This window comes from Cucurbita maxima, unplaced genomic scaffold, assembly GCF_002738345.1.
Source record: "Cucurbita maxima cultivar Rimu unplaced genomic scaffold, Cmax_1.0 Cma_Scf00043, whole genome shotgun sequence".
NCBI classification, from domain to species: domain Eukaryota; kingdom Viridiplantae; phylum Streptophyta; class Magnoliopsida; order Cucurbitales; family Cucurbitaceae; genus Cucurbita; species Cucurbita maxima.
In genome coordinates this window covers 779,339-793,895 of record NW_019272059.1, presented here as the reverse complement: position 1 = coordinate 793,895, position 14,557 = coordinate 779,339, and the positions used below count along the sequence as shown (strand labels likewise).

The window sequence follows — 14,557 nt, the reverse complement described above, 5'->3', positions numbered from 1 at the left end:
GGGACTCAACCTTCTCATTGACACATCACCCGGTGTTTGGCTCTGATACCATTTGTATTGTAATCAGCCCAACTCCACCGCTAAACGATATTGTCCTCTTTGGGCTTCTCCTCAAGGTTTTTAGAACACGTCTATTGGGGAGAGGTTTCCACAACTTTATAAAGAGAATGTTTCGTTCTCCTCCCTAGCCGATGTGAGATCCCACACAATGAGTGACTGAAACTACCATTTTAAAGACAAACAAAGCAATGACTGAGTCTTAAACGTTGTTAACAAAGGCAATCACTATATCTTTAAGCAAAAACGAGAGAAGCAACCAAAACTCATAGCATAATGATAAGTAAGGAAGAAAAGAAGGAATATGGTTTATTCACAAGAGCATATATAAGGGTATAATTACTCAAAAATTTTATACATCGGTGAGGATCGATCGTCACAGTATGTTCCGAGTCCGACGCCCCTATATCGAACTACTGAAGCAATGACCTAACTCGAAAATAAGGAAATTTTCTCTTTGTAATTTACAAGGGCAAGGTTAACACAGCGGTGAGTGGAAAAATATTACAGATCCCTTCTGCATAAAGGGCAAGAACCATGAGTAATAAGCCATTTATCAATGCAGGGCAAATGGAACATGTGATGACAATATGGTAAGCTTCTTACAGTCTCTCCAAGCTGAAAGTCCTGGGAAAATCAGAGCCATTTCAACAACAGAAATTTGTGTTCATACGAGAGAGATCCATAAAAGTTAGAGCCTAACCTGAAGGCAAACGGAACAACCGACTTTTTCTCCATAAGCATCTACACTGTTGTTCTTAGACACCATGATCTTGGGAATTTTCTCAACCAGGTCCCCAGGCAGTCCTTTCGAGCTGCCGGTGTCGAAGATGTTCGAGATGTCGTCAAAGCTTGTCTCTGCAGCACCCATCTGATGCACATCAAAACCAAGACATGAGTTTCATCATTTTACATGAAGCTACACAACTATACACTTCACCAGCTGGAATCAATGGCATTGCAAAGCTACCTGACTTTGAACTGCGCTCAATATGGCTGGACCGATCCGTTCTCGAACTAGTCGACCGCTGAGGAGGCTTGCAATGACATCAATCTACACAGAGTTGAGGACAAAACGATGTTGGATTATCAAGAACAGAGCCAAAAATATGAACAAGGATTAAAAAGATTTAGATTCGTATGAGGGTTCAAATCATCAAAAGATTTGGATAAAAAGTTTGCTCACCAGATAAAGAAGACAACCTATTCCTGATTCATCTGATTGCCAAAGAACCAAAGAAGATTCAAAGACTTCAATTGAAAAAACAGCACCAGAAATTGCCCCAACAGCAGCTCCTCTAACAAACCCACTCTCTGTTTCTTGGCCAATTAATGCTCCAGTCATGGCTCCAAGCAAAGTCCCCACTGCCAAAAGAAACAAAGAACAATTTCATCTCCTTCAAACCCAAATAATCTTAAGAAAGCCCTCTTGGCAAATCAAATTCTCAAATTAGTTTCCATATGAAAGGTTATCATGAAGAAGAATCACAAACATGGAAATGATCCCAAGAACTGCAGAAAATCAATTAGAAACAAACAAACAAACAAACAAACAAACAAACAAACCTAGGGCGAAGAAGAAAGTGAAGATCGCAGACAAAATGTTGCCAAGAATCGCATAAACCGCATAGCAGCAAATTTCTCGAACTCTCTCAAAGAGATTCCCAAACGAAGGCGAAGAGGAAGAAGAAAGCCGAAAAGGATTGGCTATGAAATCCATGGAAATCAAAAAGGTTGGTCGAAAATGGAGAATCGAAAAGAAACAAGAATTGGGGAATTCAAAGAAAGGGCAAAAAAACTTGGATCTTAAGAAGGAGAAGACGGAAAACAACCGCATCAACCAACTCGCATTTAAAGCTGCTGCTGCTGCTTCGAGGAGATTTGTTCTCGCTCCAAATCAAAGGGTTTAGGGATAATAAATCAAGGGATTGCATTGAAAAGACGAAAGAAGAAGAAAAGAGGGGGATGGTTCGTATCATATGACAAAATCCTCCTCTCTGTTCAACGAGTAGTTCAGGGTAATTAATTGGTCCACAACAAATCAAAGCAATTGGCACTGCCATTACCATTACCAGATTGGTCAAAAATGGAGCTACATAAACCCACACAATTTGAGATCGCCATACCAATGGCTACGGTTTCCAGTCATCCTCCACAAATCTACCGCCGATCAAGTGGGTCGCCCGCCATCAATTTTCTCTATTATTTAATTAATTCTTTTTTCTTTTTCTTTGGAGGGTCTTAGGTTGTGATTTATATAAATAATTAATTAATTAAAATTGTAGTTCAAATTATTTATATAATCCATTTTGGGTTTTCCCTTTCGACAGTAGAAGTTTCCACACCCCGTATAAATGGTGCTTACTGGCACACAGTCTCGTGTCTACCCTCATTCGAGAACAACGAGAAGGTTGGTGGTGGTCCACACCCTCTTATAAATGGTGGTTTGTTCAGGTTTCCACACCAATGTGGGAGGTCACAACAAATCCACCTATAAATGATGGTTTGTTCTCTTCCCCAACCAATGTGTGAGGTCACAACAAATCCACCCTCTTTGGGGCCAGTGTTCTTACTGGCATGACGCCTCGTGTCTACCCTCATTCAAGGAACATCGAGAAGGTTGACACATTGTCCGGTGTCTGGCTCTAATACGATTTGTAACGGCCAAGATCCACCGCAAGCGGATATTGTCCTCTTTGAGCTTTCCCTCTCGGGTTTCCCCTCCAAACTTTAAAACGAGTCTATTAGGGAAAGGTCTTCATACCCTTCTGAATTGTGGTTTGTTCTCTTCTCCAATCAACATGGAAGGTCACATTAGTTATCAATCAATTTTCTCTATCTTATTTTATAAATAATAATAATAAAAATAAAATCATAAAAATTCTCGTATGATGTATTTTTAAAATTTAAATTTAAATTCGAATGAAACGTGTATTATTAAAATGTTTTTAAAAACTTGTCCGTCGTTCCAAAACTATCACCAGGAAATTTGATATATATAGAAAATGTTTAAAATATAAATTATTACCAATTTAAACTATAGAATAAAGGATATTTGTTTAAATGATTCACGTTAGGTTCCTCATAAGTCACGATCAAATGTATACAATTTCGATATATTCACACATTAAATCGATTTCATAATCAGAAAATATAAATCATCTCGGAAAAAAAAAATTAATTTTATTATATAATAAGAGTTCGTATGGAGGTTAGGTGTGAATTTGACTTTTTAAGAAATTAAATTTAAATTAAATTAGGTGTTTGAAAATTTATTTCGATGTTAATAATATCAAACTTATTTCGATGATAATAATATTTTAATTTGCACCGGTTTTCATGACGTAGATGGAAACGTTTTTCGCTCTAGATTATGACCAAACCCTAATCGTGGGTTAGGATGACACGAAAAATATTATTTCTTATAAGAAATTTCAAATACGAGTATCCAAACGTTTTATGGCCCCACAACTTTAGTCCCATTGCTTATCCTCGTGTTTTTCTAAAGTTTTTGCATTTCAAAAAATTAATTTTTATTTATTTTCGATTAAATTATAAATTTAGTTTTTTAATTTCTAAGTTTGTGTCGGTGTTAGTTCATGAATTTTCAAACGTGCGTCTTTTACGTTATTAAAATATTTTAAATTTATTAAATTGAACCTTCTTATTCGGTGGTTCAATCATAAGAACTTCTGGTTAAACGTGCTTTACTTTGAACAAGTTTATGTTCGATGACCTCCTCTCTTAAAAATCTATATGAGCGATAACAAAACATGTTGGAAAAACTCGGGTAGAATTGTGGGAATGATATTCACTCTTTGAAGCAAAAAATTAGTAACGTATGTCGTAAGAGAATGTTGAGACTACCAGGTACTGAATTCTAATATGAATTATCGGCATGGATCGTTACATATGAGACGAGGTACGTGTTTGAAATTTTAAACATAAAAGGTTATTTTTGTTCGAGAAATTAATTGATTTTATTATTAAGTAATAATTAGAATGAAGATGAAGATTTGGAAAATAAAGTTATATTTATTTTTCCTTTTTCTTATTTAATCCATTTAAAATTAAATAAATTAGTAGAACATAACAAAAAAAAAAAAAAACAATATTAATTATTGAGCGCTGACGAAGCTATAAGTAGTTGAGGCCTCAACGATCACTCGTGATGAAAATGAGAAAAATTGAATATTGTTATTTAATATTCATTGATTTTAGATATTTTTATTAAATGAATAAATCCTTTTCATTTTCCACTTATCTATTAAAATTTAATTTAAATTTTAAAGGAAAAAAAAAAAACATTTGAAAAAACACGGGTTTTCTGAAAATCAACGCATCGATCCATTCTAAAATCAAATCGAATTAAATTTCATCATTAATTTAGATGTAACATTTTTCCCAAAATATTATATTTTCTACATAATATTTATCATCGTCGTATAAAATTAGAGGTTAAATTATAAAGGAATATACAGTGAACTCGATCCAACCCAATCCAAATTATAAGGATTAGGTTGAGTTTTTTTAGAACCCGACCCAACCTATCCAAATTATAAGGATTGAGTTGAGTTTTTTAAGGATCTGTTTTCGTTTTGATTGAGTACGAGTTTATAGTGTGTAGAGGATCTGATCAACCCGACCCAACTGAATTGTGTAATAAGTTAAATTTTTTTTTATTACAAAATTATTACGTATTTATTTATTTTTGGAAGGAAAATCATTATAAACCAATTTGTTAAAAAAAATAATTTAAAACTAAAATTAAATTTATTGATATTATAACTGAATTTGGACATTGATTAAAGTAGAATGAGATAATAAAATACAAGCCCAAAATGGTATTGAATAAATAAATTAAAAACCTCATGGACAAGATGGTAATTTCGCAGAGTCGAGCTGCCCAACGTACCAATTTCGTCTATAAATACCCCACTAGGGTAGCACACAGTGGTTGGTTTGAAGCTCTCCTCCCGAAGGGGGTGCCTGTGATTTAGGGGGAGGGACATCGCTGTCGATTCTCTCAGTCGCAGCAGAGGATAACGGAAACGAACTGAAAATTTCTGATACTCGAACTCCAATTTCTTACCATTCCATTTGAACAGTGCGGAACTTCGTCTTCAATCTCTTCTTCTTGCTCTAGGGCTTTGTTTTTGCACTTCGATCGCTCGCCATGGATTTGCGGTTCCCTTACTCCCCGGCTGAGGTTGCCAAAGTCCGAATGGTTCAGTTTGGCATACTTAGCCCAGATGAGATTGTAATTCTCTATCCATCCACCACTTCAATTTCGATTACAATGTATTTCGTTTAGTTTGATTCTGTCTCTATGTTGAGAGGTCGATCGAGGATGAGGAATGGTTTACATTTGTATGAACTGGGTTGCTTTAGGAAGTGGCTCAGCTGGGTTTTTGCTGCCTGTTGGGTTAGTGATGCAAGTTCTGCTTATTTTTTTGGTTATAGAGTTGGAGTACTGGATGAACTTCCGGGGTTTTGTATTTTATTAGTTAGGGACCAGGGCCGTGTTCTTTCTTCTTGTTCCTTCTATTTTATTCACTGATGTGTAATGGTTTCTTATTCCTTGAAATACATTGCTTTTAGTGACCATTTTTGATTTCTTCTTCTCTCACATCGTAAATTGGAAGTTGTAGTCTTGAGCTAGAAAGAAACTTATATTATTTTTTTAACAAAATTTAAATTATTACGTTTTATTCCAAATGATGTGTTGTTTTTGTTTTTGAATAATTTGAAATAGGAAATAAGAAACCAGATTGTTTTCGTATGCCAATGTTTCTTTAAAGTGAGGAATGGATAATATAATCTGTTACAAATCCATATGTTTCTCAGAAATGGAAACAGGAAATGGGAAGTAAGAAATTTTTTTTACTACACATCTTGGTGTCTAAACCATATTCTTTGGACTTCAGAGGCAAATGTCCGTGGTGCAAATTGAGCATGGTGAAACTACAGAGAGGGGTAAGCCAAAAGTAGGTGGTTTGAGTGACCCGCGGCTTGGTACAATTGACAGAAAAATGAAGTGTGAAACTTGCACTGCGAACATGGCTGAGTGCCCTGGGCACTTTGGGCACCTCGAGCTTGCCAAGCCAATGTTTCATATTGGATTTATGAAGACTGTGCTCACTATCATGCGTTCTGTTTGCTTCAATTGCTCAAAGATTCTAGTTGACGAGGTACCGTTCTTTCTTAATATTATATTTGATCTTTACTGGATTGATTTCCTTTTTTGTCCTTCAGCTAAGTAGGATTTCTTGCGGTACATGTTTTTTTTTCTTTCTTTTTCTGCATCCTTTTGCTATGATTCGTTATGAATGATTCCAGAAGACTGCATAGGATTACCTTGGCTAGGACTTTTATGATGTTAGACCATGTAATATGTTCGTTATGGTTCTTCTAAGAGCGAAGTGCAAAAGATAAATGGAATGCATCTCTTTAAGATGTTGGGATAATGGGAATTTTGGTATAAGTTATCATTATCTTATTGATTGATTCTAGCTATTGTATGGAAATAGTCAATTACCTCGAGCAATCCATTTATCATTTTTCAGGAGGACCCAAAATTTAAACAAGCGATGCGGATAAGGAATCCCAAGAACAGGCTTAAAAAGATTTTGGATGCCTGCAAGAACAAAACCAAGTGTGAAGGTGGAGATGAAATTGATGTTCAAGGCCAAGATTCAGATCAACCGGTGAAAAGGGGTCGGGGTGGCTGTGGTGCTCAGCAGCCTAAGATCTCAATTGATGGTATGAAAATGGTTGCTGAGTACAAGGCTCAGAGGAAGAAAAATGATGACCAGGAGCAGCTGCCTGAACCTGTGGAAAGAAAACAGACACTTAGTGCCGAAAGGGTGACCAATTTCAATCCTGATTAGCATTATCCTTCGTAATTAATTTTGTGTACCTCTTTCATGAGGTCAAATGTTGGATGGATTCTTGTAGGTTCTTGGTGTTCTGAAAAGAATAAGCGACGATGATTGCAAACTCTTGGGCCTAAATCCCAAGTATGCTCGACCTGACTCGATGATTCTGCAAGTCCTTCCAATTCCTCCACCTCCTGTGAGACCATCGGTTATGATGGACACCTCATCTAGAAGTGAGGTATGCCTGTTCTGCTTTTGTTTTATGATGTCTAATTGTTTCTTTTTTGTTTACTGCTTCCAATAAAATTCATTTTATTTTTCTACGTAGTTTCTGGGATAGTGTTACGATGCTTTTGACAATATTGGATCAATTTTAACGTGGCATTTCTCAATGCAGGACGATCTAACTCATCAGTTGGCTATGATTATAAGGCACAATGAAAACCTCAGGAGGCAAGAAAGAAATGGTTCTCCTGCTCATATCATTTCAGAGTTTGCACAACTACTGCAGTTTCATATAGCCACGTATTTTGATAATGAATTACCTGGACTACCCAGGGTATTAAGTCTCTTTTGTTTCTGAAGCTATATGATTTTCTTTTTCCAACCCTTTTTCTTCTTACTTTCATATGTTGCTTTAATCAAGGCCACACAACGATCTGGGAGGCCCATTAAATCTATTTGTAGTAGACTCAAGGCAAAGGAAGGCCGGATTAGAGGTAACTTGATGGGAAAACGTGTAGATTTTTCAGCACGTACAGTTATAACACCTGATCCAACAATTAATATTGATGAACTGGGAGTGCCGTGGAGCATTGCTTTGAACCTTACATATCCGGAGACCGTGACACCATATAATATAGAGAGGTCCGTGTTTTAAAATCATTTCTAGCTTCTTGATTCTTTCCCTTTCACAGTATTTATTGTTTGCGGATGGTCTCTTCTTCTGAAAATCAGATTAAAGGAACTTGTTGAATATGGTCCCCATCCTCCACCTGGTAAAACTGGTGCCAAGTACATTATACGAGATGATGGGCAGAGGCTTGATCTTCGATATCTTAAGAAAAGTAGTGATCATCATTTGGAGCTTGGGTACAAGGCAAGATTTTCTGATCATGCATGCAATCTAATATTTTTGGGTGTTTTATAATTCCTAAATTCCTCATTCTTTTGCTGCTGTGATCATAGGTGGAGCGTCATTTGAACGATGGTGACTTTGTACTTTTTAATCGTCAGCCTAGTCTCCATAAAATGTCTATCATGGGACACAGAATCAAGATTATGCCCTACTCAACTTTCCGCCTAAATTTATCTGTCACGTCACCTTACAATGCTGATTTTGATGGTGATGAAATGAATATGCATGTTCCTCAGTCATTTGAGACAAGGGCAGAAGTATTGGAGCTCATGATGGTTCCCAAATGCATTGTGTCACCTCAGTCAAACCGTCCTGTCATGGGTATAGTGCAAGATACTCTGTTAGGATGCCGTAAAATTACAAAAAGGGACACCTTTATAACAAAGGTCACAGTTATATGATTGTTATCTCCTGTCCTTTTAGCGTACAAACATTTTTGTTTGTTGTAAGTTGGGATCTGAAATTGCATCGATAAATTTGTGCAGGATGTTTTCATGAATATCTTGATGTGGTGGGAAGATTTTGACGGGAAAGTTCCTGCCCCTGCAATTTTAAAGCCACAACCTCTTTGGACTGGAAAACAAGTTTTTAATCTTATCATACCAAAGCAGATTAATCTCTCGAGAACTTCTGCTTGGCATTCGGAGTCTGAATCTGGATTCATTACTCCGGGGGATACTTTCGTTAGGATTGAGAAGGGGGAACTGCTTTCTGGAACTCTTTGCAAGAAGACTCTCGGAACTTCAACTGGAAGTCTTATACATGTTATTTGGTATGCTGCATTAGCTATAGTACTCGTGCACTTCTTTTCAAAGGGACGTGGTCTGTAATCATCATCATCATCATCATCTCTTAAAAAAGTAGTTGCACTTTTTTTTTTGAACTAATACTAATCGCCATGTTCATAATGCATTTTGAAAAGAACCGTTCTGACTCTTTGTTTGACTAATTGGAGATGTCTTTATCACATTAAAAGAAAAAAACAATGTTCTTTTGGATGCGACTTTGAGAAGGTATGCCACTTAGAGATGACGGTTGGTGTTTCAAATGTCACGTTTTGTTCATTTGAGTTGCCTAGATTAAGGAGTTAACAGTCTCATAAATTTTTTTTTGACACATGCTTTTTGTTATTGTTTTTATGAAATTGAAGCTCAATCATGTAAATCATTTTCAGGGAGGAGGTTGGTCCTGATGCAGCTAGAAAATTTCTTGGTCATACACAGTGGCTTGTCAATTACTGGCTTTTGCAGAATGCTTTTAGCATTGGGATTGGAGATACAATTGCTGATGCAGCAACCATGGAGAAAATTAATGAAACTATTTCTGCAGCTAAAAATGAAGTGAAAAATCTCATTAAGAAAGCCCAGGAGCGTAGTTTAGAGCCTGAACCTGGACGGACGATGATGGATTCATTTGAAAACAAAGTGAACCAGGTCCTGAATAAGGCTCGTGATGATGCTGGTAGTAGCGCGCAAAAAAGTTTGTCAGAGAGTAACAATCTGAAAGCTATGGTTACTGCAGGATCCAAGGGAAGTTTTATCAATATCTCCCAGATGACTGCTTGTGTGGGGCAGCAAAATGTTGAAGGGAAGCGAATACCATTTGGTTTTATTGATCGAACTTTGCCCCATTTCACTAAAGATGATTATGGGCCTGAAAGTCGTGGCTTTGTTGAAAACTCATATCTTCGAGGATTGACCCCACAGGAGTTCTTTTTTCATGCTATGGGTGGTAGGGAAGGTCTTATTGATACTGCAGTCAAGACCTCTGAAACAGGGTACATTCAGAGGAGGCTGGTGAAGGCTATGGAGGATATCATGGTTAAATATGATGGAACTGTTCGAAACTCACTGGGTGACGTAATTCAGTTTCTTTATGGTGAAGATGGCATGGATTCTGTTTGGATAGAATCTCAGAAACTAGATTCTTTGAAAATGAAGAAAAAGGAATTTGAGAGGATCTTCAGGTATGAGTTTGAAGATGAGAACTGGAAGCCAAACTACATGTTGCCAGAGCATGTTGAAGATTTAAAAACTATCCGTGAATTCCGCAACGTATTTGAGGCTGAAGTCCAAAAGCTTGAAGCAGACAGGTACCAATTGGGAACAGAAATTGCAACCACAGGTGAAAACTCATGGCCAATGCCAGTTAACCTCAAAAGGCTTATTCAGAATGCACAAAAGACTTTCAAAATCGACTTTCGAAGGGCCTCTGATATGCATCCTATGGAAATTGTTGAAGCTATCGACAAACTTCAAGAAAGGCTGAAGGTTGTTCCTGGGGAAGATCTTCTTAGTGTGGAGGCTCAGAAGAACGCCACCCTTTTCTTCAATATATTGCTGCGAAGCACTTTTGCTAGCAAAAGGGTTTTGGATGAATACAGGCTTACACGCGAAGCGTTTGAGTGGGTTATTGGAGAAATAGAATCACGCTTTCTTCAGTCACTAGTTGCACCTGGTGAAATGATTGGCTGTGTTGCTGCACAATCCATTGGAGAGCCAGCGACTCAGATGACACTTAATACCTTCCATTATGCTGGTGTTAGTGCCAAGAACGTCACCCTTGGTGTTCCCAGGTTGAGGGAAATCATTAATGTAGCCAAGAGAATCAAAACACCATCTCTTTCAGTCTATCTAAAACCCGAAGCTAATAAAACTAAGGAGAGAGCCAAGACTGTTCAATGTGCTTTGGAATATACTACTCTTAGGAGTGTCACACAAGCTACGGAAGTATGGTATGATCCTGACCCAATGAGCACAATTATTGAAGAGGATATGGATTTTGTGAAATCGTACTATGAGATGCCAGATGAAGAAATTGCGCCTGAGAAAATCTCCCCATGGTTGCTCCGTATAGAGTTGAATCGTGAAATGATGGTGGATAAGAAACTTAGCATGGCGAATATTGCCGAGAAGATCAACCTTGAATTTGATGATGATTTGACTTGCATATTTAATGATGATAATGCTGAGAAGCTTATACTTCGTATCCGTATCATGAACGATGAAGCCCCAAAGGGTGAGTTGAATGATGAATCAGCTGAAGACGACGTGTTCTTGAAGAAAATTGAGAGCAACATGCTAACTGAAATGGCTCTTCGGGGAATACCAGATATCAACAAGGTTTTCATCAAGTGTGGTAAAGTGAACAAGTTTGATGAGAATGAAGGGTTTAAGCCGGAGATGGAGTGGATGTTGGATACAGAAGGTGTCAATCTTTTAGCAGTTATTTGTCATGAAGATGTTGATGCGAGGAGGACCACAAGCAACCATTTAATTGAAGTTATTGAAGTTCTTGGGATTGAAGCAGTTCGACGTTCCCTCCTAGATGAATTGCGTGTTGTTATCTCTTTTGATGGATCTTATGTTAATTACCGGCATCTTGCCATCCTTTGTGACACCATGACTTATCGTGGCCACCTGATGGCTATTACTCGTCATGGTATCAACCGAAATGATACTGGACCGATGATGAGATGCTCATTTGAAGAAACTGTGGATATTTTACTTGATGCTGCAGTATATGCTGAAACTGATCACTTGAGGGGTGTTACTGAAAATATAATGTTGGGTCAACTGGCACCCATAGGAACAGGAGGTTGTGCTCTGTATCTCAATGATGAGATGTTGAAGAATGCTATTGAGCTCCAGCTGCCTAGTTACATTGATGGTCTGGAGTTTGGCATGACACCTTCCCGTTCCCCAATCTCAGGAACTCCTTATCATGAAGGGATGATGTCTCCGAGTTATTTGTTGAGCCCGAATCTCCGCCTCTCACCTATTAGTGATGCTCAATTTTCACCCTATGTTGGAGGAATGGCTTTCTCGCCTACTTCGTCTCCGGGATATAGCCCATCATCTCCGGGCTACAGTCCATCATCCCCTGGCTATAGTCCTACCTCCCCTGGTTATAGCCCCACTTCCCCTGGATATAGCCCTACCTCTCCTGGCTACAGTCCAACATCTCCAACCTACAGTCCTAGTTCGCCTGGTTACAGCCCAACTAGTCCTGCGTATTCTCCTACGAGTCCATCTTATTCACCCACCTCTCCCAGTTACAGCCCCACCTCTCCAAGTTACAGTCCCACGTCTCCAAGTTACAGCCCCACATCTCCTAGTTACAGCCCAACATCTCCAAGTTACAGCCCCACTTCGCCGGCTTACAGTCCCACTTCTCCTGCTTATAGTCCCACTTCACCTGCATATAGCCCAACTTCACCCTCCTACAGCCCAACTTCACCCTCCTACAGCCCAACTTCGCCTTCCTATAGCCCCACATCACCCTCCTACAGCCCAACATCCCCGTCCTACAGCCCTACATCACCTTCCTACAGCCCCACCTCTCCAGCATATAGCCCCACCTCCCCTGGCTATAGCCCCACGTCACCGAGCTACAGTCCCACTTCGCCGAGCTATAGTCCGACATCACCAAGTTATAATCCTCAATCAGCTAAATACAGCCCATCACAGGCCTACTCACCCAGTAGTCCACGGTTGTCTCCATCAAGTCCCTATAGCCCAACCTCTCCGAACTACAGGTAGTGGGTTGTTAAAGTATTTTTGGGTTTAAATGTCTTTAGTAGTACGTTCAGGCGTTTGAATATGAACTCTGTTGCAAATATGCTTGTTTTCCTGGTTTGTTTCTGTATGCCTTGAATCTAATAAGTTCGAACTTCTTGTCTTACCTTGCAGTCCAACATCACCATCATATTCACCTACGTCTCCTGCATATTCTCCATCAAGCCCAACCTACAGTCCTAGCAGGTGAGCTTTTACTGCCTCCTTTCTCGAGGGCTCACTTTAACATCTATAATGATCATGATTACTTCGCATTTTCCTTAACCCATTATTTGCCTTTTCTCTCTTCAGTCCATATAACACAGGAGCCAGCCCAGACTACAGCCCCAGTTCTCCACAATATAGGTTAGCCGAGATAAACTTTTCTAGTCAAAACATTTACATCTTTTTTTTTTAGTCAGCATCTAATCATTTATATTACTTGCAGTCCAAGTGCAGGATACTCACCTACTGCTCCTGGATATTCTCCGTCATCTACTAGTCAGTACACCTCACAAACAACTGACAAGGATGATAGGAGTAGAAAGGACGATAGGAGCAATCGATGAGGGTTGATATCAAATATCTTGGTTGAAGGAAGAGGTAAAGGTCTTGAAGCCCTGATCTTGCGACGATTAACAAGGCTAACTGGTTCGTTTTGTAATAATTGATCTTCAGGGTGTTTTACATGTGGATTTCTTGTCTGTGTTGCTTGCCATCATTCTGGATCTTGGCGTGGAAAAGGGGCATTGTATCTTTGTAGCCGGATTCAGTATTTCGTTAAAAAGATTGGGTGGGTACATATTACGTTAATAGGGTTGATTTTTCCTCTAGGAAACCTCTTAACTGAGGACAAGAGTGCTAACATTTGAGGTAGCTTCATATAGTCAGAAAGAATTAGAAGGAAGAACAATAGAGTTGACAAAATCAGAGAAGACTGATTTTGGTGTGCAGGTGTTCTAGATATAATTGATGACTGAACGACATAGCTCACGGTAATATAGTTATTTTTGTTTGTGTTGTTTTGACTCTCAAAACTTGCCTTTGTGACGTTCGAACGTTCAAAAAAGTTTCGAAACACAAACCACATCGACCTTTTGCAAGTGATTTCTTGGAACATGTTGTAGTTGATCCTTCATTGTATAATTGTACTGATTGTGCAGGTAATTTGTAAATGTCAGGCCCTCGAAAATCGAGAACGAGCAGAGGCAAAGAAATGACCAAACTCATCAAGGCATGCTGCTTGGAATGAGAATACATTATATGATTTAGATTTCGCAGAGAACATACTTCGTCTGAAGCTTTGTTTATTTTGCTATGAAGAATCTGTGAACACATTACAAGCAAAAACTGATTATCTTACAATTAGCCCCTCCGTTCCCCTGTATTGTACCTTACCAAATAGCAAATGATTATATGAAGAAAACTGTAATTTGTTTGACTCAGGAACTCTTCTAAGAAATAGGATTAAACTGTAATTCATGCCTCTCAACTATGTATTAGTTTTTATTTGTAAATTGTACTGTTATCAAGTGAACTTTCAGTATCAGTCTTTAAATTGTTAGGTTAAATTACAAACTTTGTTCATATGGTTTGGACCCAAGTTTTTGAAGATTATAATTTACTTCCATGGTTCCAATGGTTTGAAGGTTTCAATTTGGTTTTATGGTTTTGGCTTAGTTTTAGTTTGATCTTCGTCTTTTTACTTGGCTCTAAATCGTAATGCGGTCACTAGCACGATATATGGGGACCAAGTTGAAACGCCTAAAGGACCAAATAGTAGAATTGTTATGATTTGACAGAAATGATCAATACTAAACAAAGGGTTCGTTGAGTGCCAAATTCAGCGTCTGAATCGAAATTGACTTATTTTACTCTTATGTGAAGAAAAAATTTCGATAAAAAAGGAGGAAGACTTAGTCTATTCT

The 14,557-nt window shown here is 38.3% G+C and overlaps 2 protein-coding genes across 7 annotated transcripts; one reads left to right on the top strand and one right to left on the bottom strand.

The window, feature by feature from the left end:
- Nucleotides 1-341: 341 nt before the first annotated feature.
- On the bottom strand, nt 342-2,177 carry LOC111470226 (NEP1-interacting protein 1-like). The gene is made up of 5 exons (XM_023115770.1): nt 1,624-2,177; nt 1,244-1,422; nt 1,028-1,111; nt 761-928; nt 342-684 (listed from the first exon to the last, which is right to left on the bottom strand). The coding sequence occupies exons 1-5, from the start codon at nt 1,892-1,894 to the stop codon at nt 562-564; spliced, it is 825 nt and encodes a 274-aa protein (XP_022971538.1). The 5' UTR covers nt 1,895-2,177; the 3' UTR covers nt 342-561.
- A 2,823-nt stretch (nt 2,178-5,000) lies between these two features.
- LOC111470290 (DNA-directed RNA polymerase II subunit 1) lies at nt 5,001-14,235 on the top strand. 6 transcript variants are annotated; one of them, XR_002715011.1, is made up of 15 exons: nt 5,001-5,317; nt 5,985-6,248; nt 6,624-6,923; nt 7,015-7,173; nt 7,333-7,494; nt 7,582-7,802; nt 7,893-8,034; nt 8,124-8,459; nt 8,559-8,845; nt 9,248-12,610; nt 12,765-12,836; nt 12,942-12,995; nt 13,078-13,232; nt 13,308-13,422; nt 13,811-14,235. XR_002715011.1 is itself a non-coding variant. In XM_023115848.1 (14 exons), exons 1-13 carry the CDS (start codon nt 5,234-5,236, stop codon nt 13,196-13,198), a joined length of 5,565 nt encoding a protein of 1,854 aa, XP_022971616.1. In that variant the 5' UTR covers nt 5,001-5,233; the 3' UTR covers nt 13,199-13,232; nt 13,811-14,235. The 6 variants fall into 6 exon arrangements, 2 of the variants coding, with proteins under 2 accessions (XP_022971616.1, XP_022971615.1); XR_002715010.1 differs by having other exon boundaries at nt 13,793-14,235; XR_002715009.1 differs by having other exon boundaries at nt 13,308-13,624.
- The last annotated feature ends 322 nt before the right edge of the window (nt 14,236-14,557 follow it).

Bases quoted from the DNA above. Each gene is read 5' to 3' on its own strand.
- LOC111470226 (XM_023115770.1), bottom strand. From the start codon at position 1,894: ATGCGGTTGTTTTCCGTCTTCTCCTTCTTAAGATCCAAGTTTTTTTGC. The intron at 1,423-1,623 runs GTTTGTTTGTTT...TTCTTTTGGCAG, and splicing joins CACTTTCTTCTTCGCCCTAG to TGGGGACTTTGCTTGGAGCC. The intron at 685-760 runs GTTAGGCTCTAA...TGATTTTCCCAG, and splicing joins GTTGTTCCGTTTGCCTTCAG to GACTTTCAGCTTGGAGAGAC.
- LOC111470290 (XM_023115848.1), top strand. From the start codon at position 5,234: ATGGATTTGCGGTTCCCTTACTCCCCGGCTGAGGTTGCCAAAGTCCGA. The intron at 12,611-12,764 runs GTAGTGGGTTGT...CTTACCTTGCAG, and splicing joins CCAACCTCTCCGAACTACAG to TCCAACATCACCATCATATT. The intron at 12,837-12,941 runs GTGAGCTTTTAC...TTCTCTCTTCAG, and splicing joins CCAACCTACAGTCCTAGCAG to TCCATATAACACAGGAGCCA.